Raw genomic sequence first — 23,660 nt, 5'->3', positions numbered from 1 at the left:
AATAAAGGGGATATTCAAATCTTGAGAGGAGTATCTGAATAAATTAGCCGCCAAAATCGATAATTTTTAACAAAAAGCTCGTAAAATTTAATCTTTGAAGCGGATTTTCAGACTTTTTTCTTCAGATTTCCTCTTGAGATGATCGAGCAGAGTACTGTGGGTGCTAAAACAGAACTTTCAGGACATTGAACAGTGATAAAAGGGATAGCTGAGAATTGGTGGCTACGTGTCACTCGGCCGAGTCATTTTATTTGGACGAAGCGAGAATACGGACTACTGATTGGCCGAGAATAACCACTCAAAGGCGAGTTGGAAATCCGCGCCAGAGATAATCTCGATCCTCCTCATATGTTTATGGTTCCTGTCTGCTGCATACGAGTTTTATAATTTATAAAATGATGTTTCAAAAGAACGAATATCCATCAATAATATATATTTCTTGAGTGATCTCCTTTCCTCTTACCCTTGCCAAAAATTCTAAATATCGAACTTCTTTAATGACTCGTGAGCATGATTCTCTTACACAGAGTATTCAGAGGCAAAAGAATGGTTCAAGACAAACGAGCAGAAGACGATACCCTCCCACTGAAGTTTAGCAATCCAGCTTGGAGTGAACCCCTTCACGGCTGGAAGAATGCTTGCGAAGAGTGTGAACCTGAACCTGTCTCATTATTGAAAACAGATATTTCCAAAAATTTCGTGCAAGTAGAAGTTCACGGTTGGTTCAACCATTGCGACTTTGCTCGATTGAATGCGAAAAAGAACGTAGAAAACGCAAGAATTGCTCTGAGAAACAAAGAACTTGGAATTTACTTGAGCGAAGGAACGACTCAAATCAAAAGTCCGCTAAAAGAACACTCGACTTTGAAGCAAGTGATGAATGCAAGTGCCGATTCTGTTCTCAAGTTTGATTTCCTATCCAGCGTGAGTTTGGAAAATCGACAAGTTCGCGTGAATGAGTCAAAGTCTATCGGAAAGGGTTCTTAATCAATTTCTACAATTCTTATGAAAATAATACATCTGTGAACCCGTTAAACAGTTGTCAGTCAACCTATCTGCGTAAAAACACTCCTTCCGCAAGCAAAGAAAATATCAGAAATCTGGAATGGCCTTTGTGATGCGATCCGCGAGCAAGGGACTTTTCTCAACATGAATCTTGGTTCCCTAAACCCTGAAAATCTCCGCGCTAAACGTAGAATTGAGTTTGCTGGATTCTACACCAACGAGGAGAAACTTCCAATTTGCCTGCCCGTAATAAGAAATGAAGACCGATTGATAGATGAAAACTGGCTTCGAGAAATTTGTTCAGCGATGAGTAAACACAGTAAGCATCAAAATATGCCGAATCTTACTGGAAGAGATGAAGAAGAGCACACCTTTCAAATTCCTAGAAATCCTAATCTTGATGTTCTTATCAACGTCCATGAAATTTTGAAAACGCCGGACTTACCCATCGTGAAATTCACCAAACGTAAGCGCACTGGCCTATTTCACTGAATCTATGAAAACTTTAGTTAGATACGGATACTATCATTACGGACAGCAAGCAATGAACGATACAGGCTGGGGATGTGCTTATAGAAGTCTTCAAACTTGTCATTCGTGGTTCTATCTCGCCAACAAGACGGACAAAAAGCCTCCAACTCACCAAGAGATTCAAAAGACTCTCGTCAGACTCGGTGACAAGGAAAAATCGTTCATTAATAGCAGAGAGGTAACGACAAGATTTCTTCAAAAAATAACATTGATTCTAGTGGATTGGAAGCTTTGAGGTGCAAATGATGCTCAACGAACTCGTCGGATGCGACTCAAAAATCATCAACGTCGCCTCTGGCTCAGAAATTGCTGAAAAGGTCCCAGAACTGATCGAGCACTTCGAAACTGAAGGAACACCAATTATGATTGGGGGCGGAGTTCTAGCACACACAATCGTCGGAGTTGCTTATGATGAGCTTTCGGGTGCTTGCTCCTTTTTGATTCTGGATCCGCATTACACAGGCCCTCATCTTGGGAAAAATATTAAGGTTGATAAAGGACAAATGAAGTCTCTGTTAAATTTCATTTTAGGATAAAGGCGTTTACTGGAAAGGACCTGATTTCTGGAAGACCGACTCTTATTATAATTTATGCTTACCACTGTCCTAGTCTTGTAATTCTGTTACCTTGTGCAATTACGCTACTATCTGTAAAATAAAGTAAAATATTCAACAACCTCCGTGAAAGGGATGAAATTCCGCCGTCGCGCCCTTGGGCTGTTTGACAGCAGGCATTGACCCGCATCACAGATTCATCCCTTTTTTTCTGAGTTCTTATTTACATTGATAAAATGGCATTTTTCACCGACGAGTCAGTGACGGGTTTCGCCTATCTTCGCACATACTCGTTCATTTGCAAAGTCATGGTGCTTTTTCTTACGCTCGTTCCGGTTATTATCCTCTCAAGAGATTTCTCCTCGGTAAAGATGAGCATGGAATACGAAATGACAGTTGGACAAGTTTCCATTCCACATAGGTTTGACTAGAAGTGCGATTTTAAAAGTGTTATCAAAAATTTTACAGGCTTTTAATGTCCGCCCCAGGAATGGTATGCGACAAAGATTTCCTCGAGAAAGAGAAGGAAATGCTCGAGCAAGATGAAAATATCGTATTTCTGCATGCTGACTGCCTTTCTCAACGCTCATTACTCTCTGCCCGAGGATTTGGACTACTCGTTTTCATTGCCGCCATGTTGTCGACTATTTTGTACATGTCCCCGCTCCCGTCTACATACGGCATATTCTCGTGGAACTTGGCAGAGCAAGTGTGGATCGGGCTCTCCATCGTATTGAATTTGATGGCTGGTGTCATTCCCATCATTGAAGGAGAGATGAATTACAAAGACGCCTTGCACTGCAAGTCTGACATGGAAGCACTTTCTATCCCTCAGGAAATGTTCAAAATTTCTGTAAAAATCTATCTTCTCAACAGAAAATTATGAGCATTAAAAAGGCCTCCGTCAATGAACTCTGCCCTGATGGCTTCGAAAACCTCCGCGGTAACGCTGTAATCTCAGGAGTCTTCTTTCTATCCTCCCTTTGTCCCCTTGGCGTTCTTCTGTGGCTCACTAGAAGACAGAAACAAGCCCAAATCATGTAAATTTATATTATAGCTTTTTACTGATATACTCAAAATACACTTTGCCAAAAGTTACTCGCCGCGACATATTTTATGCAAAAGCCAATAAGCAAATTCAGACGGAGGTAATCCAATTATTGTCTTTCTTCTTTCAAGTACAACACTGACGTTGAATAGTTTGCCATTTCTATTTCCAAAAATATATGCAATGTGAAGGTTATAAAATGCTTTTGAATAACTTTGTTTGACAGAACAATTATACAGATGTGGCATCGCATTAGTCGTTCATTGCACCATCCAGCTAATGATCAAAATAAAGGAATAGATAACAGCCAGCTAAAATAATCCATTTTCTATTTGAAAGCATTGAAAACTTACCCAGACCATGCTCTTTTCAAAGTAATCGCCCACATTCGAGCTTCTTCCAGTTGAAATCATTCCTCTTCGAGTACAACTGACGGTAATTCCATGAAATCTTCTTTTTTAGATGCTAAGGACGGTCGCCAGAGGGCGCTATATTTGATGAAAAATGAGTCTTATGCACAATTGACGAATAAATTATGAATGTGGGGACTACTTTAATTAGATCGGTGATGATTAGTTGATCTTAATTTTTCAAAGATTTGCAAGGCATATTTTATGTACACGATGTTGAATACTCTTGTTTGCATTGATGGGCACGACATAAAATGATATCAGCCCTTATGGAACGCAAAAAATATTTTCACTGCATGTATCAATATAAAGGCCTCAAGTTGAGGCGTTACATAATAGGTACTCTGTTCAACTAAAAATGAGGTCAGCTGCCTCTCACTCGCTGCGGGCGGGATTTTTTTCAACTTGAAATTTTGAAGCTTGGCAAATATCCCTCCTCGAACAATACCAAAAAGGCGATTTTTTTGTTCTACAAGAGATAAAATACGGAAGAAAAAATGGTTTTCAATACGTCTAATGCTGCACTCGAAGCTCTTGATGGCCAGGTCCAAATTTTGTTCAATCAAAAAATCTTGAATTTCCAACTTTGACCTGCATAAAGTAGCCTCCAACAACAAAGACAGAAGAATGTTAATTGCGATATTTTGATAATCGCTTCGAATGGAGCCGGATATCCTGCTCATTCCTCTCTCATAACAGCACAAAGCGAAGTCTTTCGGGTATTTATCGATTATATCAACCAGTAAAGACTTATTTATATTGTATCTCTATTCTAACGTTCAAAAGGTGATGCTCGAAAGTGGATTCAAAGAAGGAACAGATAAGCGAATCCAAACAAATGTTAAAGAAACTACTCTCCGAAATCTGCTGGACGCTGTTTACTGTCAAGATGTTTCATCTTTGACCTTCACCCAGGCTTGCGACTTGCTTCAAACTGCGCTCTACTACGAATTCGATCACATTTGCAAAATCGTTGTTAAATTTTTGGTGCAATGCTGCCGCCATCGTTGCCCGGAAAGCTGCTGCATGTTTGAGGTTAATTCGTTTACGAAACTGATTATCATAATTCAAAAAAGGATCCATCCAGTGTAACGACAGCGCTGGCACGGTTTCAGGAACGAGAATATTACGCGCGGAATATCGCCAACATCCAGCATATTTGCGATGTTCTCTTTTTGTTCATCCACAGGCAGGCTCGGGAACGTCAACTGTTCTCAGCGTTAAACTCATCTAGTCGCAACAAATTGACATCGGCGTTTTTGCCAATGTCATTGAAGAACGTTTTGATAAAAGTTTTATGCGTCTACAAGAATGACATTGACAATAATTTTTGGCATTCCTAAAGGAGGAGAATCCTCGCGTCGCAAAGATGGTCGCTGCTATCAAGCAGACTCTCGAGGTACAGTAAACAAATGAGTTAATATTGGAAGCAATTACTCGATGAATTTCAGAATTATAAACCGCCAGTTATCAACACATTGAAATACGGAGAAATAAAAACGATCATTAGCGCTTTATTGAAAGAAGAAAGTTGGAAAAGCCAAGATTTGCGCCCAGAATTGCCTGTCACGACATGTCTTTTATTCGACATTTTTGATGTTATTGCCAACTGTGATGATGATGTCACGCGAGATACTCTTGTTCAGGAACTGACTTTTATCAATATTTATAGGCTCGCTTTCCATTATTTGATAAAGCTAGAATAGAACGAGATTCTTGTACGAATCTTGAATGTTACCGAATTCATCCAAGACGTGAACATCGACAAGATCCAAACTCTGCAGCCATACTGCTGCAAAACGTATGGCGAATGTAAACATCAGCAAGAAATGCTGGAATCGAGGCACAAGAGTCAAATTCGTGAACAGCTAGGTAAAATACGGAAAATATCTTGGGGTAATCATTTTCATAGTATCCGACCAACACGAATTCAAACTTCGAACAAGCTTCACTGCGCTGGAACATTCGTACAGAGATAGTGATGATGAGGAAATTCTGGTTGAGATGGAAGATGAAATGAGCCCTGCTGGTAAGGAGTCCTAACTAAGTAGAGTCGCAATTGAGCAAAAATTTATATTTTTAGAAAATGTGATTGATCTGTTGAACCGCGATGGAGAAGAAGTCTCGCCAGTTCCAGAGAGTGACTAAATTCTTCATTACCTATGCTTCATAAACAAAAAATAAATGAACTTGCAAATTGTTCAATATAATTCATCCCTTATCCTTGTATAAATTTCGGAGGCACTGCAGTTGAGGTACGTTTCATAACCAGGGATATTTGCAACGTTGACTGAAAGTGACGGATCAGGCGTACAGTCAAATTTGCACGAGACTGTGAGAGTCCAATCGCAAGAAATATCGGCTACTCCTGTATAATGAAAGGCCATACAGTCCTCATTCACATGGCATAAATTGGGCTCGTTATTATTCCAGGGAATATAAATTTCTTCGCCGCATTCAGATCGAAAATCACATTTAGTTGTAAATGCGTTTCCACCAACGTAAATGAATGATTTTCCCGAGAATTTAGTAAAAAACTATATTAGACTTATATCAAGATAATTTCTTAAAACTTACGATAAGGTATTCTGCATTATCACGAAATGTAGCTAGAGCACCTCCTTTGCTTGAACAAAAATCGACAGCATCCTCATAATTTAATGACACCTGATCATACCACTCATATGTGGGGCACTCGGCCGAAAAAACAGCAGAAATTTTAAGGAAAAAGAGCATACACTTACTCGTTGTAATCTTCATAGTTAATTTGATCTTTCGGATCATCTTGGCATCGAACAGAATGATCAAATATTAAAACGCATCTTTGAAACTTTCAAATTGAAAATGAAAATGAATTTCTGTATTGAAATGGCATCAGAATATAAGATGAAAGGAGGTTATGAATTCGTAATCCGTATTGTTATCTGTCAGACTTCTGTGACCTCGATTGAAAAAACTTCATCATCCACGGATCTGAATTTGAATTGCAAGTTAACAATAGAGCATAAATAAGTGCAGACTTACGAAGTTTCTGTTAGACTCTTGGACTTGGTGACTTTGCTCTGATAATAAACACTGTAGCAGGACTTGATCGCAAGCACCATAATTATGATGAAAATGAAGACGATGTTTCCAATTGCTTTTGGATCCGTCGGGTACTCTTCTTTATCTTCCACGCTTTTCTCATTTTCTGTCATGGATTTTTTGTCTTGAATTGAACGATCGTTTTTATCCTTCTGACCGGGCTTTGCAATATTTCGCCCCTAGGGTGTACTATTTTTTTCCTTCATCCCTTTTCTGGCCCTGAGTTCAGACCAACGGATCAGTAAATGTGAAACGTATGTTATTCCTGGATGAAACATCGCTCTCCACAAATTACAGTGCAGTAGTTGACGCGCAAACTGGACTAAGCAACGCTGGTTTAGGTGATAAGCATGGCAAGATCCCTTGGCCTAGTACACTTGACTCATTCTGTCTTTCATTCTTCTAATTAGAGACAGAATGACGGAGGAGGCTATTTTTCCAAGCTGGACACCCTTATCCATTGAAAAGGATGGTTTTGATACCAAAGGATATTTTGGTGAAGTTTTCGTCCTAAACTCTGCTCCCGGACAGAAAGCTCAGGCCGTGAAGGTAGTCGAGATCTAATAACAGTCTAGTTTAAATTTGACTAGATTTTGCCAATCATGTCCAACAAATCTGATGCTGATGAATTTGCTGTGGATACGCCCGAAGATCCTAACGTTGAGGTTGAAATAATCAAGAACGTGAAGAAACTCAAAGAAGAGAACGTCGTCGCTGGAGCTCCTCGACGAATGACGAAAGTTCGATATGTCGACCCTCTTTCTCAACACGGAAAAGCCGAAGAACAGCTTTACAAGCGGCTTACCGTCTTGAAGACTTTCAAGAACGAGAACATTCTGCGATTCAGGTAGTTATTTCATTCAGTCAAAGTCATACATTTTTGAAGAGGCTTTCAAGATGATGGCGAAAGTTTCTGGCAGATCAGCGACTACAATCCATCTCGAAGCGTTTTGGATCATCAAAGATGGCTTGGACGAGCATTGAAGGAGGACGAGACTTGTACCATCACTTGTGGTGTTCTAAAAGCACTTGCTTATCTTCGATATCGAAGAATCGTCCATGGAAACATCAAAGGTAACTGGGCCAGTCTGGTACCCTGACTAGGTTTACTGTCTGAATGATCGACACTGTCGATTGGACAGTAATTTAATTCCGATTTCATTCTGTCAATACAAATTATTTCCTAGCGAGCAATATAATGTTCAATATTGAAAATGGCGAGGGCATTCTCTCTGATTTTCGTCTACCCGGTTACCAGCGATTTGATGAGCTTGCTAAACCCGAATCATCCCTTTACTACATGGCTCCTGAACTTCTCCTCACTCAAGGAAAAGAAGCCTCAGAAAAATCTGATTTGTGGGCTCTTGGGGCGACAATTTGTGAACTCATGTCTCGATTCCCTCCTTACAATGATATGACTCGAGAGGAGGTTGAGTCTGAAATGAGGAAGACTCCCTTCAAGCGACCAAATCCTCCATCAGTAGCGCTTGATCACTGTAAGGACTTCCTTGCAACTTGTTTCATGGTTCCTGCTTCAAAGCGACCGACCGCTGAATTGCTGATGCCCCATCCATGGGTTTGCCGAGGTCTTTCTTCTGGTCTATCTCACTTAGAATTGACTGGCACAATGCTTTCTGACTGGCAACAGACGACTCTAATCGGTGTTTATGCACCTACTGACACTCCAATCCCCGGTATTGATCACTCAGTCTGTAAGAAATTAACGTCAATTCTGTAGGCGCTGACACATCAAGACCAATTTACAAGCACTGGGACAACAAGGTCTATATTTTCTACTTCGAATCTACTGCTTCTTGGCAGATTGCTGAGATGAAGGATCTTGGTCGACCAAGGTAGAAAAATATAAAAAATCTCCCGCCAAGATTGTTAAGAGCTGTTCTTTACGTCCAAGATGATGTTCGATGGCCTCAATTAATTGGTGCCACTTGGAAGGGCTGGTCGAAGAAGTTGAACAAGTGGGCGCCAGTTGAGGATGCTTCACTCGATGTTTTCTACACAGCTGAAGACTAATTTGATGCTTTTAAGACCATTATTTATCTTTCAATCTCAGAGAGACGTTTGCTGCCCATTAAGAGCAGTGGATGAGTTAATCTCTTCTGACTGTATGTACATTTAAATAAACAAGCCACTCAAAAACTCGCCTAAAGTAGGTCTCGCATAATAGGGTTACTCTCCTAGAGCCAGGGATCCAGGCCTCCATAAAATATTCAAACGTATAACGTATTGGAGGTTATAAAGCAGTCGCATCTACTGCAGTGAGTATCAATTACGCGTTCTAACTTAAATAAGAGAAAAATGAAAGTTTTTTCAATGTTTATGCTGATTTTTTCAAGTGAAAAGGTCGACGCAAGGGTTCACAAGACTGACTTTCTTAAGCTTGACAAAGGTCCTTCCACAGGACAAAGCTACCCCTTCGTCTTATGGGTAAGAAATAAGCAAAATCTTAAGATTGAAAAATCCATATATTTAGCCATACAATTGGATGCTGAAAGGAGACTACTTCAAGCAATAACTCTTCATGATAACTTGACAAAACTGGTTGAAATAAATCCTTTTCTAGATAATTTAGTTTATGGTGTATTCTTTATTCGTAAAACACTAGTTTGAAATAAGCCTTGCCAACATAAATGAGCGGTAATAATATTCCATCGCGAAAAAGATCACGTGAAAGTTTTCAATCTTCTGAATCAAGTCAAGCGCGAAACCAATTTTTTCAAAGTAGAATGAGCACTTTGTCACTAAAGAAGGTAAGGTACGATTCATTGACTAAAACTATGTTTTCTTCCTACCCTAGAATATGATAGAATCTGTTATCTCAAGGGACAAAGAAACGCTTGAAGCCAGAAAGTCAGATTTTGAACGTATTCTATCGGAAATGAAGCAGCTGAGGTAAAAGAACCAATGATACGAAGTTAAAAGCAAGCTCTAAGTCTGGATATCGCAGCAGGGGAAAAGCAAATAAAAGAAATCAACGACGAAGTAGATAGCATTCTGCGCTTGAGCTTTTGAAACGTGTTCGGATGATGATGAATAAAATGATGCATATTTTCTGATGACTTTTATTTACAAACGTTTTTTAATAAGGCGAGTAGCGACCAGAGGAATAATCGAGTGGTGTTTCTTCTTGAGTCGGAAGGAGTGGGATTTCTGATAGATATGAAGTTTGGCCGCAGTACATTGGATTCAGGTTTTGGTAGAAGCAGCTTAGATCTGGAAGACTAGGATATGTTTGTCCGTGAGTTGGAACGGAGGGAGAAAAGGACGTTTCTGGAGAGCTGTAACCAGACTGAGACATGTCGATGGAGCTTGTCGGGGAGAGACTGTAGGAATTATTGAAGCCTGTAAATTGAGTGCCACAAGTCATCGCATCAGCTTCATGGATCACCGTCGCTAAATTCCTTATGTGCTCGATCGCTCCCTCGAGAGTCTGGCACTTTGACATCTTCTTTCCCTTCCATTCCCCGTATGGGATTTGCGCACGAAGCTGATCAAACGCATCGTTGATTTCCTTCTGTCGAACGCGTTCTTGATCGTTGCGACGGGCGATAGCTTCGGGAGAACGGTACTGTTTACGGTAGGGCTTTTTCGTGATTTTTCCAGTCATTTTGGAGCACTTGTGTAGATGTGTTTGGAGAAACGATTTAATGATGTCCAACTAAATGGTAAGCTCTTATATCCCAGAGTTACCTTTAGCGCCAGAAAAAGTGCAAGTGCACCTAATCATGATCAGATAAGGCGTCATGAGAGAACAAACAGCTACCGTGGTGCACAAGAATGACCAGGTGTTCACATTAAGGTGCACGATGTACCTGCAAGCTGCTATTCTATCTTTATCTAATGAATCAATTATCGATCCCTTTGATATGATGATGATCTGCTAATTGAAGCTTCAACTATTACTAATAGTCTATTAGCAATGCTGGTAGCAATGCTACTTTCACCAAAACTGTTGTGAAAATACAAAATATGTAAATACTCGTCGTTAAATATTAACTAAAAGTAAATAAACTTCACCGAAGGCATCTATATTCTTTCTGCAAGAGATAGACTCAAGTATGTGGATCGTATTATTGTATTTTATCTCATCCTTGTTTGCTGAAAAGTCAGTGCATTTGGGAGAACAGTGCTACCCGACTGGATTCGATAGAGAATGCTGGATTCAATGCACAAAAGACTTCGTTTTCCAGATGAAAGATCGTACTACTGTCGTCTCGGAGAATCGGGCTCAATTAAAAGCCTGTAGAGCAAGATGTAATGTACCAGAGTGTCAACCTACAGAAAAGCCTACACGGAAAACGACGACCATAGTTTCGAGAAGAACTCCTCATGAGCCAATATCTCGAATTGAAACGCGACGAGTTATTCAAAAAATTTTCAGCTTATATAGAAGAAAAATACCTTTTTGTCCTATAGAAAAACCACTAAACCTGTCTGACGCGAATGGTGTTTTCAAATATTCTTGTATATATCTCCGTGAAGAGATTCCTCGTGAGCTACACAATGGTTTTAAACAAAGCGATGGTTCTTATCAATATATGGAAAATTGCAAATATAACTGTACCCAGAGTTGCAAATTTTGTGAGCTAGCTGAGCTGAGCTATCTGAGCTAGCTGAGCTACAGCTCAGCTCAGCTCAGCTCAGCAATTTTGAGGTGAGGGTCAGCTCAGCTCAGCTCAGCTCAATTTGACCTCAGCTCAGCTAGCTCAGCTCAATGGTTCTTCGAAAAGTGCCAGCTCAGCTCAGCTAGCTCAATTTTAAGCTCAGCTCAGCTAGCTCAGCTCAGCTCAGTCTATTGAGCTGACAAAGATCGAACCACTTTTGATTGGTCGTTTTTCAAAAACTTCGACGTATTTTCTATTCATGCTTTCCTGTTGGTCAATTTTAGATAGAAATAATTCGAGTTTTCTTTGAAACAAGAGAGAAATTAAATAAAAAGGGCTTCCAATAAAGAAATAATAAAGTACAGATGGTAAATATGTGATTGCGAATGTGAGAAACTGGTCTAGAGGTGTGCGAGGGCAGGGGCTCCCTGTCCATCTACGCTAGAAGGTTGAAACATTGACTCATCCACATAAATGATACCACTGTATAATATTTTGGAGGATTCCTTATTGTTAAATGACAGAATAATTTTTTTATGTCAAAAAAGCGCGATGTTGCGAGTGAGATGCTGGTCTAGGGGTGTGTGAGGGCAGGGGCACCCTGTCCATCTACTCAAGAAGGTTGAAATTCGCTTCAACACATTTTTTGGCATTTTTATAGCAAATAAAAATCAGCTTTCTCAGCTCAGCTCAGCTAGCTCAGCTCAGCTCAGCTAGCTCAGCATAAAAAATGGTCAGCTCAGCTCAGCTAGCTCAGTTTGAGAAATCATCAGCTCAGCTCAGCTCAGCTCAAAAATTTACAAATATGCCCCAGCTCAGCTCAGCTCAGCTCAATTTTTTTGATAAAAACCAGCTCAGCTCAGCTCAGCTCAGTTGTTTTTTATAAGGAGCCAGCTCAGCTCAGCTCAGCTCAATTTCGACCTCAGCTCAGCTAGCTCAGCTCAGAAAAAATTTTCAAAAATTTGCAACTCTGACTGTACCAAAACATACTATTTACAATAACAGCCCTTATTGACTTGTTAAAAATAAAGTGATCAAATTGTCATAATAGGATAATTCATGCGTACAAAAGAGTTTGTTTCCTAGAAACTCTTTGTTTTCCTTCCTACGCGGTCCTCCGGGAAATATAAGTCCTCCGGGTGCGCGCGCACTCACTTAGACTCACTGCGCGGTTGAATATAAGTTCGTCTCTAGAACTGAAACGAATCAGAGCATATTTACGAATTATGAAGAAATCAATAGAGAAACGTTATGCAGCAGGCATGGATTTCTAACTAAAAAACAATATAGAAAAAAAACATCAATTTATTTTTCATGTAAAAAGTAATAAAAACAGTAAATATTCGAGAAAACACTATTTGTGAATGATTAAAAATCCACTTTTCTCAGGGCGTTTACGTAAACGTCCAGCAGAACGGCAACGCGACGCCCGGTTGGGCACAGAGCCCAAGAGTCAATAAGGCGCAAGCAAAATGGGCTGAGGCACAGAAGAGGCTAAAAATTGACAAAGACACTGGTGCAGGATGCTGTGGCTACTTTTTCTCCTTCATCATTATTGCTTCTTCACTTATTATCGGCGCGATGGCGCTCAGTTGGGTTAGGTAGCGCAAACATATAAAAAATCGATTTTTACTGAGTTTTTAGAAATGATTTGCGAACTACGCTTGAAGAAGGCAGCTTGGACATCACAGTGGCAGGCGTTGATATCTCCTTCGACATCGACTTCATCATCGCGAATATGCCAAACGATACGGATATAGAAATGATCGACAATAAAGACAAGGACGAAATGCTCAGTACAGCCGTTTACTACTCTCAAAGCGTCGTTCTTCCATTCTTGGTCACCGCCTTCTTCTCTTTGACTCTCTTTTTGGCCTACTGTTGTAAAAGCAGATGCTTTGTCATTTTCTCGAGAATCTTTTTGATAATCCTCATCATCATCTTTTTACTTGTCGCGGTGAGTTTTTCTTCAAAATATCGCAAATTCTGTGTTTTGTATAGTCATGATCCTGAAAGAGTTCAAACTCAACCATGATTTCAGGTGATTGGCTTTGGCGGCTATCAAACAGCTCCAAAACTGAAGCCCTTCCTTGATGAAAACGTCAACATCAACGCGATGCTCAGCGAGTCTATGTCACCAAACACCACTGTATCCTCCCGAGCAACGTTCAACGCGAGAAACGCTGAGCCAGAAAACGAATTCAACATCACTGAAATCATCCTTAACTCTCCAATTGGTGAAAATGCTGAAACAATCGACGTTTCTGAATTCCAAGAGGCTTTCATGGCCGAAGGAATCGACATTAGCGAGATTTTCGGGGAAAATACGGTACTCAACTTGACCGATTTGAGTGAGCAAGATCTTCAAAACTTGGAAGAATTCGCCGACCAAGCCGAAGCTGCTGACGTTGACGTAGAAGGTGTCGCTCTTCAACACATTTCGTAAGTCGTTAACTCAAAACGTCTCCTTGCAAATCCAAAATCTTTTTAGTGATGAAATGGCCGAAGCTGATCTGTGGCAAGAAATTTTGATTGAAAGCGGCTTGCTTCCCGCCGTCCGGCAAATGCTCCTCTGGCTAGGAATCGGCGCTGCTTCGTACTTCGTCCTCCTCGTCATTCAAGACATAATCGCCGGCAAAAACCTCAAGAAGTTCAAAGAAGCAAAACATACACCTGTTGACGACTGGTGATAACTTTGTTCACACTTGCCTGTATTTTCCCAAAATAAACTCACTTTCCTTTATCGAAAAATCATCAATTTCTTTCTTGTTTACTTAGAATGCAAGCATTGCCGAAAGGTTGGAAACGCGAGGAAGTGCTTGTAGTCGGCCTAGCTAAACATAAACTCACAGAGACGATTTACATCTCACCAGAAGGGAAACGCATTAAAACGAAGAAAGAACTGATGCAAGCGCTAGGGCCCACGTGGAACGCGCCCGAATGCTTCGATTTCAAAACGTAAGGATTCTCCATTTCAGGAAAATCTCGCCGGGTGACTTTTCACACTCTTTAGTGGAAACGCACTGGCGCCATTTTTTATTGACCCCCATTGATTTTTTTTTCCAAATTTTCTGAAGATTTTTCTCCCGAAAACTAAATTATGAGACAGAAGTAAATTTTCATCAACTAAACTAACTAGGCACTAAAGTCTTTTTCAGCGGAACATTCTCTCCCGACCTTCTCAAGATTAAACAAGAGAAAGACTACAAGAAAACCGACTACATTATCAAGCACGGTGTTCGCCCGATCGAGTACGACTTTGATCTTCCTGTTCGGTAAGTAACTTTTCTTATTGGCATTCTCAAATGAAATTAGTCGAGCACAATGGTGCGGAGAAATGCCTCTAAAACTCGTGCGTGGTTTTCCAGACAACAAGGTCGTCAAGGACTATCCAAATCGAGAAAAAGACGAATCAGCAAGACCTGTCCCCCCTGTTCGCTCCCGGCCATGCCAGCTTCTGTCCGAGAAGAGACTTGAGAAGATGTTCCCTGTCGATGTCCACGGGGAAAAGGTTGGGGATGTCCCTCTCCCAGATGGAATCAAGGTAATTCCCCACTATTCTCTGTTAAATCTAACGAGTCTCCTCTTCAAGCCTTCGTTACCGGATGTGTTCGACGATAGCTGCGTGATGACTCGACTGAGCTCGCAACTAGTGAGCACGAAGCTCCCCGTTCAAGGACAAAAAGAAGTCGTCCCGAAGCAGATTGAAATCGCCGAAGAAGGAAGAAACGTCAATAAAGCTTTATGTAAGATTTCCTTTCAGAACTGCTAGTAAAATGCATTTTCAGTGACATCTGATGCAGTTCAACCGCTTTGCACAAACGTTAGCATTTCTGACAAGGATATTTATGCCCAAGAAGATAAAGGTACTACAATCGCACATTTCTAAGCAAATTTACAACTTCTTCAGTTCGACGAACTCAACTGGCACTTGCGGAAATGATGAAAAAATATCGCATGCAGCAACAAGCTTTAGTCAACTAAAAACTATTTTCCTGCCATCCCTTCCTATTACGGAAGATTCTTTCTATGTCCTACAAAACTCTATTTTAAACTGAACTATCCTATTTTTAAATTCTTCCCAGAAAAAACATCTGATAGAGAAAAAACTTCAATACATGTCTTTCAAAATAACGCAGCAAAACGAGGATTCTGATTTTTCAGATTTTAATTCTGTTTCAAATTCAATCGATGGCAAATCGCATATTTGAATCGGATATTGGCCAGGGCGTAGTTTTGATCACATCGGGCGGCACTTCGATTCCGATTGATCCGGTACGTTCGCTGGAAAACTTTTCAACGGGAGTTCGAGGAGCGCGGCTAGCAGGTGCTTTTTAAATTTACCTTTTTTCGTGTTTATCTGATAGAATACTTCTTGAAGGCAAACTGGAATGTCATTTTTATTCATCGAAGCAGTTCTGCACGGCCGTTTCGCCACAGATTGGACATTGAAATGTCGCCAGAGAAATTCCTTCTCGTTCAAGACGAATATCGAAAGAGCAAGGATCGATTGATAGAAATTGAATTTAACACTTTGGATGAGTATTTTGGCATGCTAGAAGAGTATTCGAAAATTCTAGAGGTCTCCATTGCAGAAAAGAAGATAATCCTTTTAGTTACAGCTTTAAAATTTGCAGCATCTTTCATTCGAAAGGAAATTCAAATCACATTTGCAAAGCTCGGAAAAAAGCAGCGGCAGTTTCAGATTTCACGACTGCCTCGAAATCGTCAAAAATTGACTCGTCTGAGGGATTTAGTGTGATTGAGCTTGACAAGGTTGAGAAGATCCTTCCCTCTGTGACATTTTCCTGGGCACCTTCTGTTTCAGTTTTTTCATTCAAGCTAGAAACTGAGGGAGATAAGGTCGAGCCCAAGGCAATGAAGTACTTCGACCAAGGTATTGCTACGTGGCAAAACTGTATGTATTAAAATCTCGAGCAGGCGTGAAAGGAGTGATTGGAAATGTGCTTTCTTCGCGACGATGGAAAGTCAGTCTGATCATGAAAGACAAGCCCACTATGGACATGGAAATCGACCCGCTCAATTCTATAATCGAAATCGAAGATCTTCTTACTTCCAGACTTATTTCTGTCCTTTAACTTGTAGTTAATCCGTACCTTTTTTCTATTTATTCATAAAAAACGCAATATCTCCTATGGTATCAAACGAAAATTCAACTTTTTAGAAATCGCAAAAAAACAGAAACTCAATGTGGCTTGTTTTCACCGGGTGCACGGCCGGGCTCGGCCTCGAACTTGTAAAACACCTTGTTCAACAACAACCAGCAGATAACTTCGTCGTACTTTGCCGAAACCAGACAAAGGCTATGAAAGTTTTTGGCGAAGTTCAAGCGCTCGTGAAACAGAATGACGGCTCCTTTCACAGTAAGACACTGATGATGAATTAATTTTTAACAAAACAGTTATTCATGGTGACAACTCTGACTTGAGTTCAATAAAAAGCGCTGCGTTAGCGATTTCCGAGTTGACAAAGAAAGTTGATTGCCTCTTTCTGAACGCCGGAACAATGGGGAGTTGTTCGTTAGATCTCGGCTGCGTAATCCGCTCATTACTTGCTCCTTGGGAACTGCCCTATCGTTTCGCCACTGGAGACGGACTCATCAAATACTCTTCCAGCAAAACCAAAGATGGTAAATGCTTCTGAATTTATTCACAGAAAGAAAATGACCACAAGCAAAAGAAACGCGACTAACGCAAAAGTATATTTCATATTTTGAAACCAGTACTTGTCCGAAACCTTCTCCGCGCGTTCCATAAATAGACCAGCTGCGTCTTCTGAAAATTTTAATCAAAATATTTCGTTTTGGAGAGAGCGACTTACGGAGATCATTAGCTTGGTTTTCTAAGTCGTCTAGTTTGCCATGTTGGTCCATTTTGGCCTGGATATTTTCTCGTAGAAGACCGGTTAGTTCATCGAGCTCTTGGTCTAGTTGTTCTTCCTCCTGTTGATAACCCATGAAAATATTTGAAATATTACGTTGAATTTACGGCTATTGTTCTCAAAAACTTGCAAAATTGAATCAATTAAATGATATCTAGAATTCAGGTTTCGAACAAATCTTCCAAACAAACGCCTTATCCCATTTCGCCTTGATATGCGCTCTTCACTCTGTCAAAATCGAAAAAACCATTTGGACCAGTTCAAATACTGCTCGCCCGGAAGCTTTCTCCATCGATGGTGATCTAATATCTACGTACCTTCGATTCACCAACTCGACTTTCAGATATCGAAGGCGTCAGCGTCAAAGACCCTTATGGTGCGTCCAAGTTTCTCGTTAACTTGTTATCAACAAAAATGTCATCTGACGGGCAAAAATCGTATATTTGCGACCCAGGAACATTTTCTTCCAATATTACACTGTCCATGGTACCTGCTTTCTTCAAAATCTTCCTTACCATTTTCTTCTTCATTGTTCAACCCTTCCAATCCAAACTTACTCGCTCTCCGCAAAACGCAATGAAAAGCATTCTATACACTTTTAACCAAGGTAAATGCTACTCTACATGCGAATTTATTTGATGGAAATCTTCTTTAGATCCACCATTCAAAAACAAGAAGTATGAATCCCTTACTTCATGGACTGGTTCGCCTTACATTCGCGAAGCTGAGGTTAACCTCTCTCCGGAGCTCGCCCGAACCGCCTGGGACAAGATGGATAATATTTGCTCAAGAATAAATGTCGAATAATTTATAAGTATTCTTGTTACTAATTTACCCCTTTCAGAATGAACAAGGATATGCGGTCTCTTAGAAAACTGGCGAAATCAACTCAAAAGAATGAGAACACAAATCCCGGCAATACAGTAAGAAACAATTTATAGATCGAGATATAACGTCTTTATAGGTTTCGGAGGAAAAATATTTGAGGCTGTCAGAAGAGTACCGGATGAAAGTAGACGAACTTGAGGCCAAAAACTCGAAATTGGAAGTAGAAAAGGACGACTGGAAAAGGAAATTCTCGGAATTGGAAGCGAAATACGCAGAATCAACAAATAAGAACACAATCTTGGAGGAAAGTAATACGGAACTCAAATCTCGCGTGAAGTCCTTGGAAGAAGACGTCGCCTGGTTAAAACTACCGAAGGACGCTCGACGCAGACAACAACATAGACAGCAGCGGGAGCGAGCCCAAAACGCAAAGAAAATCGAAGCCATTCTCAAGAATCAACACTTCCAAGATGATCCAACGGAATACACTGTTCCTCCGTCTCGTCGAAACGGCCGCGAATCGACAGGGTCGAGTACTCCTGGGCGCGTCGAAGAACCTGTTTTCGACAGCAAATATCTCAAAAAGGTTACTCACCAAAGTAAGACTGAAATCTATTCAAATGTAGTACGACTTTGTGGATAAATCGCTCTACGTTCCGACAGATACGATCAAGTTCAAAGAAGGCGAGTTCGTGAAGGCCCAACCGCTCCATCGATGTTCTACGGGGCATATTAATTCCATCAAAGAACAACTGATGGAAGAGAACAAGGAAAACATGAGCAACCATGGTAATTTGCGTTCCATTTTCTCCTATTAATTTTTAGAGCCCGAAATCGAGACGCAATCATTCCGATTACTGGATATCGACTCTGACGAATTCGAGGGGGAAGAGTCGGAAGAAGATCTCTCCGACAGTGCTTTCGAAAAAAGGCACGCAAAACTCGAAATCGCGGAGAGGAAAATGGTCCAAAAGGACAAAATCGCGCAGCAGCAGCAGAAAAAACTGAGGCTAGAAGAGAAGGCCAATGAGGAGAAATTTCCTTATCCTCCACATTTGTACAGGTTGGTCTAACTCACTCTGAAATTATCCTACTGAATTTTAAGTGGTAACGATATACAGGCGATTGCCGTCGGAAAGGAGAAGCCAGCGCTTACTGTATTTGGTGCTGAGTTGCCTGCTTACGAAGAGAATTCCTTTTCACTTCCGTGGATTATTTCGCAGCAGCAATTGTACAAGGCTCGCCAGGCCAAGCGAAAGGTCGAGGGTTCAAAGATAAGGCTAAATTTTCCCTTTCACATTTCCGTTTCCATTTTCAACCCTTCTCAAGTCGGCCAGCTCCGGAGCTCTGTAACGAAATGACGATTCGTCTATTCGCTCCTTCAACATAGTTTCCCTCAATTAGTCAACTCAAGTCTCATTTATCTACCTCATTTTTAAGCCCTGTCAAAACTGCTGCCACAGCTTTCTTTCTCACCAGGAAAAACTTTATATTTTCAATAAATTATCGAAAACTTTAGAATGTGTTGAGTTGTATTTAATTTTATAAAAAAATGACGGAGAAGCTGACGGCAGAAGATGAGGTCCTTGTGCAGAGGCTTTTGGGGCAAGAGGTCCCGCCGAGTAGGCCAATTGGTTTTCCGCCGTCTGTGAAGACTATGCTAGATGATGTTGATTCCTTTCTGGAGATAAACGATGACCATTTTCTGTGAAGGGATGAATTTTAGTTCACACAGATACAATCTTTTACTATAATTTAACCAGCTTAATTTTATCATCCTATTAATTGCCATCTATCGATCACGAAAGGGAGGTCCACATGAATAAATTATGGTCGGGGATGGAGCCTCTCCCAGATTATCGTGGATTTCGGCAAATCAGGTGTTGGAAAACAGGCAAAATTCTTGGTTATGAAGAGGCATCATTAGATGAAAACACTGATCGATTTAGTATTGCTCGACCTCGCCCCAATCAAAAAGATAATGATGGCTATCGTATGGGAGTCATTGGAAATCTTACTACTGGTGTCCCATTTTTACCAGGAGGCTTTGATCTTCCAGAGGAGAAGATTGAGGAAAAATCTGACTTTGATGACATGATTGATTGGAATAATTTGAGGAAGAATCCACCAGGAATGCTCGGCATGGATTTCGACAAAAGGACTGGCGATGAAATGTCACTCGACGATATTATGAACCAAGAAGCGCAAGAAGATACCTTCAATTGGATTCCAAAATATAGACCTGATGATGGAAGCCTCTCTGAAGTTCCTCCAGTGCCAGAACAAGCTTCAGGAGAAGAGGACTCTGCCGAACAAGCTACCGAAGTTATTGATGCGCTGAATATATCAGAAGTTAATCCTCCATCTGATAAATCACAAGAGTCGATCCCAGACGCGCCAGTGGTCCAGGAAAAGCAACAAGTTTACATGGTAAACGCTGATAAAACTATCGACGTTGATTCTAAGCCCTGGTCAGAGCTCCTCCCCGATCCCGCGTACAAGTGGCCTTTCGAACTCGATTACTTTCAAAAACGCGCTGTTCTCTGTTTGGAAAAACATGAATCTGTCTTCGTTGCCGCGCATACTTCTGCCGGTAAAACTGTTGTCGCTGAATATGCAATCGCCCTGTCCGCGAAACACATGACAAGAGTCATTTACACCTCTCCTATCAAGGCTCTCTCTAACCAAAAATTCCGCGACTTCCGAACTACTTTTCAAGATGTTGGCTTGCTCACTGGTGATTGTCAGATAAAACCCGAGGCAGGCTGCCTCATTATGACGACTGAAATTCTACGGTCGATGCTGTACGCGGGCTCAGATGTAATCCGAGATCTGGAGTGGGTAATTTTCGACGAGGTGCACTACATCAATGACGCGGAACGAGGAGTCGTTTGGGAAGAAGTACTCATCATGCTTCCAGCGCATGTCGGATTGATTCTCCTTTCGGCAACAGTACCAAACATTGAGCAGTTTGCTAGTTGGGTGGGACGCATCAAAAACAGGAAAATATTCGTCACGAGTACTTTGAAACGCCCCGTTCCATTGGAGCATTATTTATTTACTGGCAATTCCACAAAGACGGCTGATCAGCTCTTCAAAATCGTCGATCAAACAAAACGTTTCTTGCCGACTGGTTATAAAATGGCCAAAGAAGCGAAAGAAATTAATGCCAAAAAATCAAAGAAACCACCTTCGGATCAGGCGATTTGGAGTTCTGCTATTGAATGCCTCAAGAAAAGGGATGGACTTCCCGCTGTGGCGTTCACATTGAGTAGGAAACGATGTGACAATAATGCCGCTATGCTTACAGGGGTTAACTTGACAACTCCAGGCGAGAAAAACGAAATAGCGCTATTCTACCGCCGCTGTACTTCAAAACTAAAACCTATCGACCGGAAGCTTCCCCAAGTCGTCCACCTTGAGAGTCTTTTGGAACGAGGAATCGCCGTTCATCATTCAGGTGTCCTTCCGATTCTAAAAGAAACGATCGAGTTATTATTTGCACGTGGCCTCGTAAAGCTGCTTTTCGCTACGGAAACATTTGCCATGGGCGTGAATATGCCTGCCCGAAGTGTTCTCTTTGACTCGATCAGGAAACATGATGGAAAGGGGATGCGCGACCTTATTCCCTCTGAATACATTCAAATGGCGGGAAGAGCAGGTAGAAGAGGGTTGGATACATGCGGAACGGTCATTCTAGTTCAAAGACAACAAAAGGTTTCGATTCTGATTGAATAACTTGAAGTTATATGTTTATAGTGTGCCGACCAGCAAGAGCTAATAAACATGATGCTCGGAAAAGCCGCTCCGCTGATATCCAAATTCCGCCTTACCTATGGAATGCTTTTGAGCATTTTGCGCGTTGGATCCTTACGCGTAGAAGATATCATGCTCAGAAGCTTTATCGAGTTCGGTCGGAGGGGGCAGCCGACTCAGATCAAGGAATTAGAAGCAATCAAAGCCAAACGAGATAATTTTAAAGACTTGGAAGCGAAAATTGATGGAACTGAATTCGAGGACTACGTTTCTACAGCAAAAGAAATGGTCAAAGCTCGTTGCGCCGTAATGACAGAGGTCTTCAATCAAGGAAACATAAAAGCTATGTCTGCAGGACGGCTCATTCTAGTTCAAGAGAGAAGAATAGCTGTTGTACTTGCAAAATCTTCAACGACTGTGACCTGTCTTCTGAATAAAAAGATTCCGAAGAGCTCCATTTATAGAATTTGTAATTTGGTTGAATTCAAATTTGAAAAAGATGACGATTTTGAAGCAGATGTAGTTACAATTCCTCTTTCAGGTAAATTCAAATCAAGCGTATTCGTATCTAAAAATTATTCAGACGTTTCTTTAATCTTCAAAGAAACGATTAATATCCGCCACGAAGACATTCTATTCGACTTCAAAAAGCTTCAAATTGGAAGCGCTGCAAATCAAGCATCGATTTTACTGAACAAAACTGCTTCGGAAAAGCCACTTGAGCCGATGAACTTCATCAGGGATTTTGGCTTGAACTCTGTCGATCAAGTGGAAAAGGTTTCCATGCTAGAATCGCTTGGCGAGAGGCTGATTCAAAACTCGTCGCCTAAACTGCCGTATTTTGCTGCGGAGCTAGAAAATGTGGTCGAATTGATGGAAATCAGGCGGAAATATAAAGAGGTAGCATTTAGCTTATCAGAAGAAAGTTTGGAGCATTTGCCGGATTATAAATCGCGCGTTAATCTTCTCAGGAATTGTTTTTTATCTTCTTTATTCGTCATTTTTTATCATGTTTTGAAAACAAATAAAAGACATTGGAATTATATCGGAGATCACGGGGATGTCGTGCTCAAAGGTCGCGTTGCTTGTCAATTCCGTGGAGGAAATGAGCTTCTTCTTACTGAAATGCTACTTTCTGCTGAATTCAAAAAGCTTCAGCCAGCGGAACTCTGTGCCGTTCTCAGCTCGCTCGTTTTCCAATCCCAAGTGGATAACGAAACGGAGCTTATTGAAAGGCTACCAAGTAAGAATGTGTCCTCCTTGATTTCATTTCTGACGTTTCATCCTTAGAGCCGGCACAAGAGGCGATCGAAAAGATGAAGAGCACTTGGGAGGATGTTCAAGCGAAGGAGACTCAGTTTGGAATACTCTCAACAGATCACGATTCTGCTGCCCCATTGCGATTTGGCTTGTGTATGGTCGTCTTCAACTGGGCGAGTGGCGAGTCCTTCAGGGATATCATGCGAATGACGGATATTCAAGAGGGAGTCATTGTCAGATGCATACAGGTAGTCTTTTTAACCACTAAAAAAGCTGATACCCAATTTTAGAGACTGGAAGAGCTCTGTCGCGAAGTGAGAAACGGAGCGAGAACAGTCGGCGATTTTTCCACCACTTCGAAATTGGAACAATGCTCCGAAGCCGTAAAACGCGATATCGTCTTTGCTGCCTCGCTGTACACCACGGGTAACTGATCACTCACTGCTGATGATGCCAACCACATGTTCACCATTACTGTAAATTACAGTTCGAAAAAAAATAAAGTTCAAAAAGTTCGCTGCGAACAGGATTCGAACCTGCGCGGGGAGACCCCAAGAGATTTCTAATCTCTCGCCTTAACCACTCGGCCATCGCAGCTTGACGTCGTCTCTAGAATGTCGCTATTTATTGGTGCTTTTTGTATGGGCCCTCATGTGACCGC

General features: G+C 41.1%; 8 protein-coding genes, 3 long non-coding RNA genes and 1 other non-coding gene across 12 annotated transcripts; 9 read left to right on the top strand and 3 right to left on the bottom strand.

Moving 5' to 3' along the window:
* Positions 1-508: 508 nt before the first annotated feature.
* LOC145704283 (ufm1-specific protease 2-like) lies at positions 509-2,226 on the top strand. Its single transcript, XM_081781736.1, has 4 exons — positions 509-1,471; positions 1,515-1,714; positions 1,755-2,024; positions 2,068-2,226. Exons 1-4 carry the CDS (start codon positions 1,150-1,152, stop codon positions 2,143-2,145), a joined length of 870 nt encoding a protein of 289 aa, XP_081637862.1. The 5' UTR covers positions 509-1,149; the 3' UTR covers positions 2,146-2,226.
* Positions 2,227-2,318: 92 nt separating this feature from the next.
* LOC145704377 (uncharacterized) lies at positions 2,319-3,226 on the top strand. The gene is made up of 2 exons (XM_081781829.1): positions 2,319-2,511; positions 2,559-3,226. Exons 1-2 carry the CDS (start codon positions 2,327-2,329, stop codon positions 2,974-2,976), a joined length of 603 nt encoding a protein of 200 aa, XP_081637955.1. The 5' UTR covers positions 2,319-2,326; the 3' UTR covers positions 2,977-3,226.
* Positions 3,227-4,147: 921 nt separating this feature from the next.
* LOC145703482 (uncharacterized) lies at positions 4,148-5,755 on the top strand. Its single transcript, XR_014134363.1, has 6 exons — positions 4,148-4,267; positions 4,335-4,583; positions 4,625-4,947; positions 5,000-5,420; positions 5,461-5,577; positions 5,632-5,755. It is a non-coding gene; the product is annotated as an uncharacterized LOC145703482 (long non-coding RNA).
* A 631-nt stretch (positions 5,756-6,386) lies between these two features.
* Positions 6,387-6,774, bottom strand: LOC145705102 (uncharacterized). Its single transcript, XR_014134552.1, has 2 exons — positions 6,573-6,774; positions 6,387-6,521 (listed from the first exon to the last, which is right to left on the bottom strand). It is a non-coding gene; the product is annotated as an uncharacterized LOC145705102 (long non-coding RNA).
* A 275-nt stretch (positions 6,775-7,049) lies between these two features.
* Positions 7,050-8,776, top strand: LOC145703239 (uncharacterized). The gene is made up of 6 exons (XM_081780575.1): positions 7,050-7,181; positions 7,223-7,479; positions 7,519-7,706; positions 7,820-8,326; positions 8,371-8,485; positions 8,525-8,776. Exons 1-6 carry the CDS (start codon positions 7,050-7,052, stop codon positions 8,661-8,663), a joined length of 1,338 nt encoding a protein of 445 aa, XP_081636701.1. The 3' UTR covers positions 8,664-8,776.
* A 953-nt stretch (positions 8,777-9,729) lies between these two features.
* LOC145701774 (achaete-scute homolog 1b-like) lies at positions 9,730-10,257 on the bottom strand. Its single transcript, XM_081778991.1, has one exon. The coding sequence runs from the start codon at positions 10,255-10,257 to the stop codon at positions 9,730-9,732; it is 528 nt and encodes a 175-aa protein (XP_081635117.1).
* Positions 10,258-10,569: 312 nt separating this feature from the next.
* LOC145701773 (uncharacterized) lies at positions 10,570-14,011 on the top strand. The gene is made up of 5 exons (XM_081778990.1): positions 10,570-10,575; positions 12,644-12,855; positions 12,899-13,211; positions 13,296-13,696; positions 13,746-14,011. Exons 1-5 carry the CDS (start codon positions 10,570-10,572, stop codon positions 13,942-13,944), a joined length of 1,131 nt encoding a protein of 376 aa, XP_081635116.1. The 3' UTR covers positions 13,945-14,011.
* Position 14,012: 1 nt separating this feature from the next.
* Positions 14,013-15,388, top strand: LOC145705561 (methyl-CpG-binding domain protein 2-like). The gene is made up of 6 exons (XM_081783047.1): positions 14,013-14,212; positions 14,413-14,529; positions 14,570-14,798; positions 14,847-15,000; positions 15,043-15,120; positions 15,165-15,388. Exons 1-6 carry the CDS (start codon positions 14,034-14,036, stop codon positions 15,236-15,238), a joined length of 831 nt encoding a protein of 276 aa, XP_081639173.1. The 5' UTR covers positions 14,013-14,033; the 3' UTR covers positions 15,239-15,388.
* A 33-nt stretch (positions 15,389-15,421) lies between these two features.
* On the top strand, positions 15,422-16,404 carry LOC145705562 (uncharacterized). Its single transcript, XR_014134607.1, has 3 exons — positions 15,422-15,581; positions 15,622-16,151; positions 16,196-16,404. It is a non-coding gene; the product is annotated as an uncharacterized LOC145705562 (long non-coding RNA).
* Positions 16,405-16,418: 14 nt separating this feature from the next.
* Positions 16,419-19,492, top strand: LOC145701772 (uncharacterized). Its single transcript, XM_081778989.1, has 11 exons — positions 16,419-16,638; positions 16,677-16,904; positions 17,321-17,452; positions 17,499-17,762; positions 17,811-17,952; positions 18,000-18,078; positions 18,120-18,569; positions 18,610-18,772; positions 18,809-19,046; positions 19,089-19,242; positions 19,313-19,492. The coding sequence occupies exons 1-11, from the start codon at positions 16,464-16,466 to the stop codon at positions 19,334-19,336; spliced, it is 2,049 nt and encodes a 682-aa protein (XP_081635115.1). The 5' UTR covers positions 16,419-16,463; the 3' UTR covers positions 19,337-19,492.
* Positions 19,493-19,741: 249 nt separating this feature from the next.
* LOC145705560 (superkiller complex protein 2-like) lies at positions 19,742-23,636 on the top strand. The gene is made up of 5 exons (XM_081783046.1): positions 19,742-21,700; positions 21,743-22,280; positions 22,323-22,982; positions 23,030-23,247; positions 23,290-23,636. Exons 1-5 carry the CDS (start codon positions 19,802-19,804, stop codon positions 23,431-23,433), a joined length of 3,459 nt encoding a protein of 1,152 aa, XP_081639172.1. The 5' UTR covers positions 19,742-19,801; the 3' UTR covers positions 23,434-23,636.
* On the bottom strand, positions 23,515-23,596 carry TRNAS-AGA (transfer RNA serine (anticodon AGA)). The gene has a single exon. It is a non-coding gene; the product is annotated as a tRNA-Ser (tRNA).
* Positions 23,637-23,660: the final 24 nt, after the last annotated feature.

The sequence above is a fragment of the Oikopleura dioica genome, chromosome PAR (genome assembly GCF_907165135.1).
Source record: "Oikopleura dioica chromosome PAR, OKI2018_I68_1.0, whole genome shotgun sequence".
Lineage (NCBI taxonomy): Eukaryota > Metazoa > Chordata > Appendicularia > Copelata > Oikopleuridae > Oikopleura > Oikopleura dioica.
Note: the sequence above shows the minus strand (reverse complement) of the source record. Positions and strands in the feature narration are given on the sequence as shown.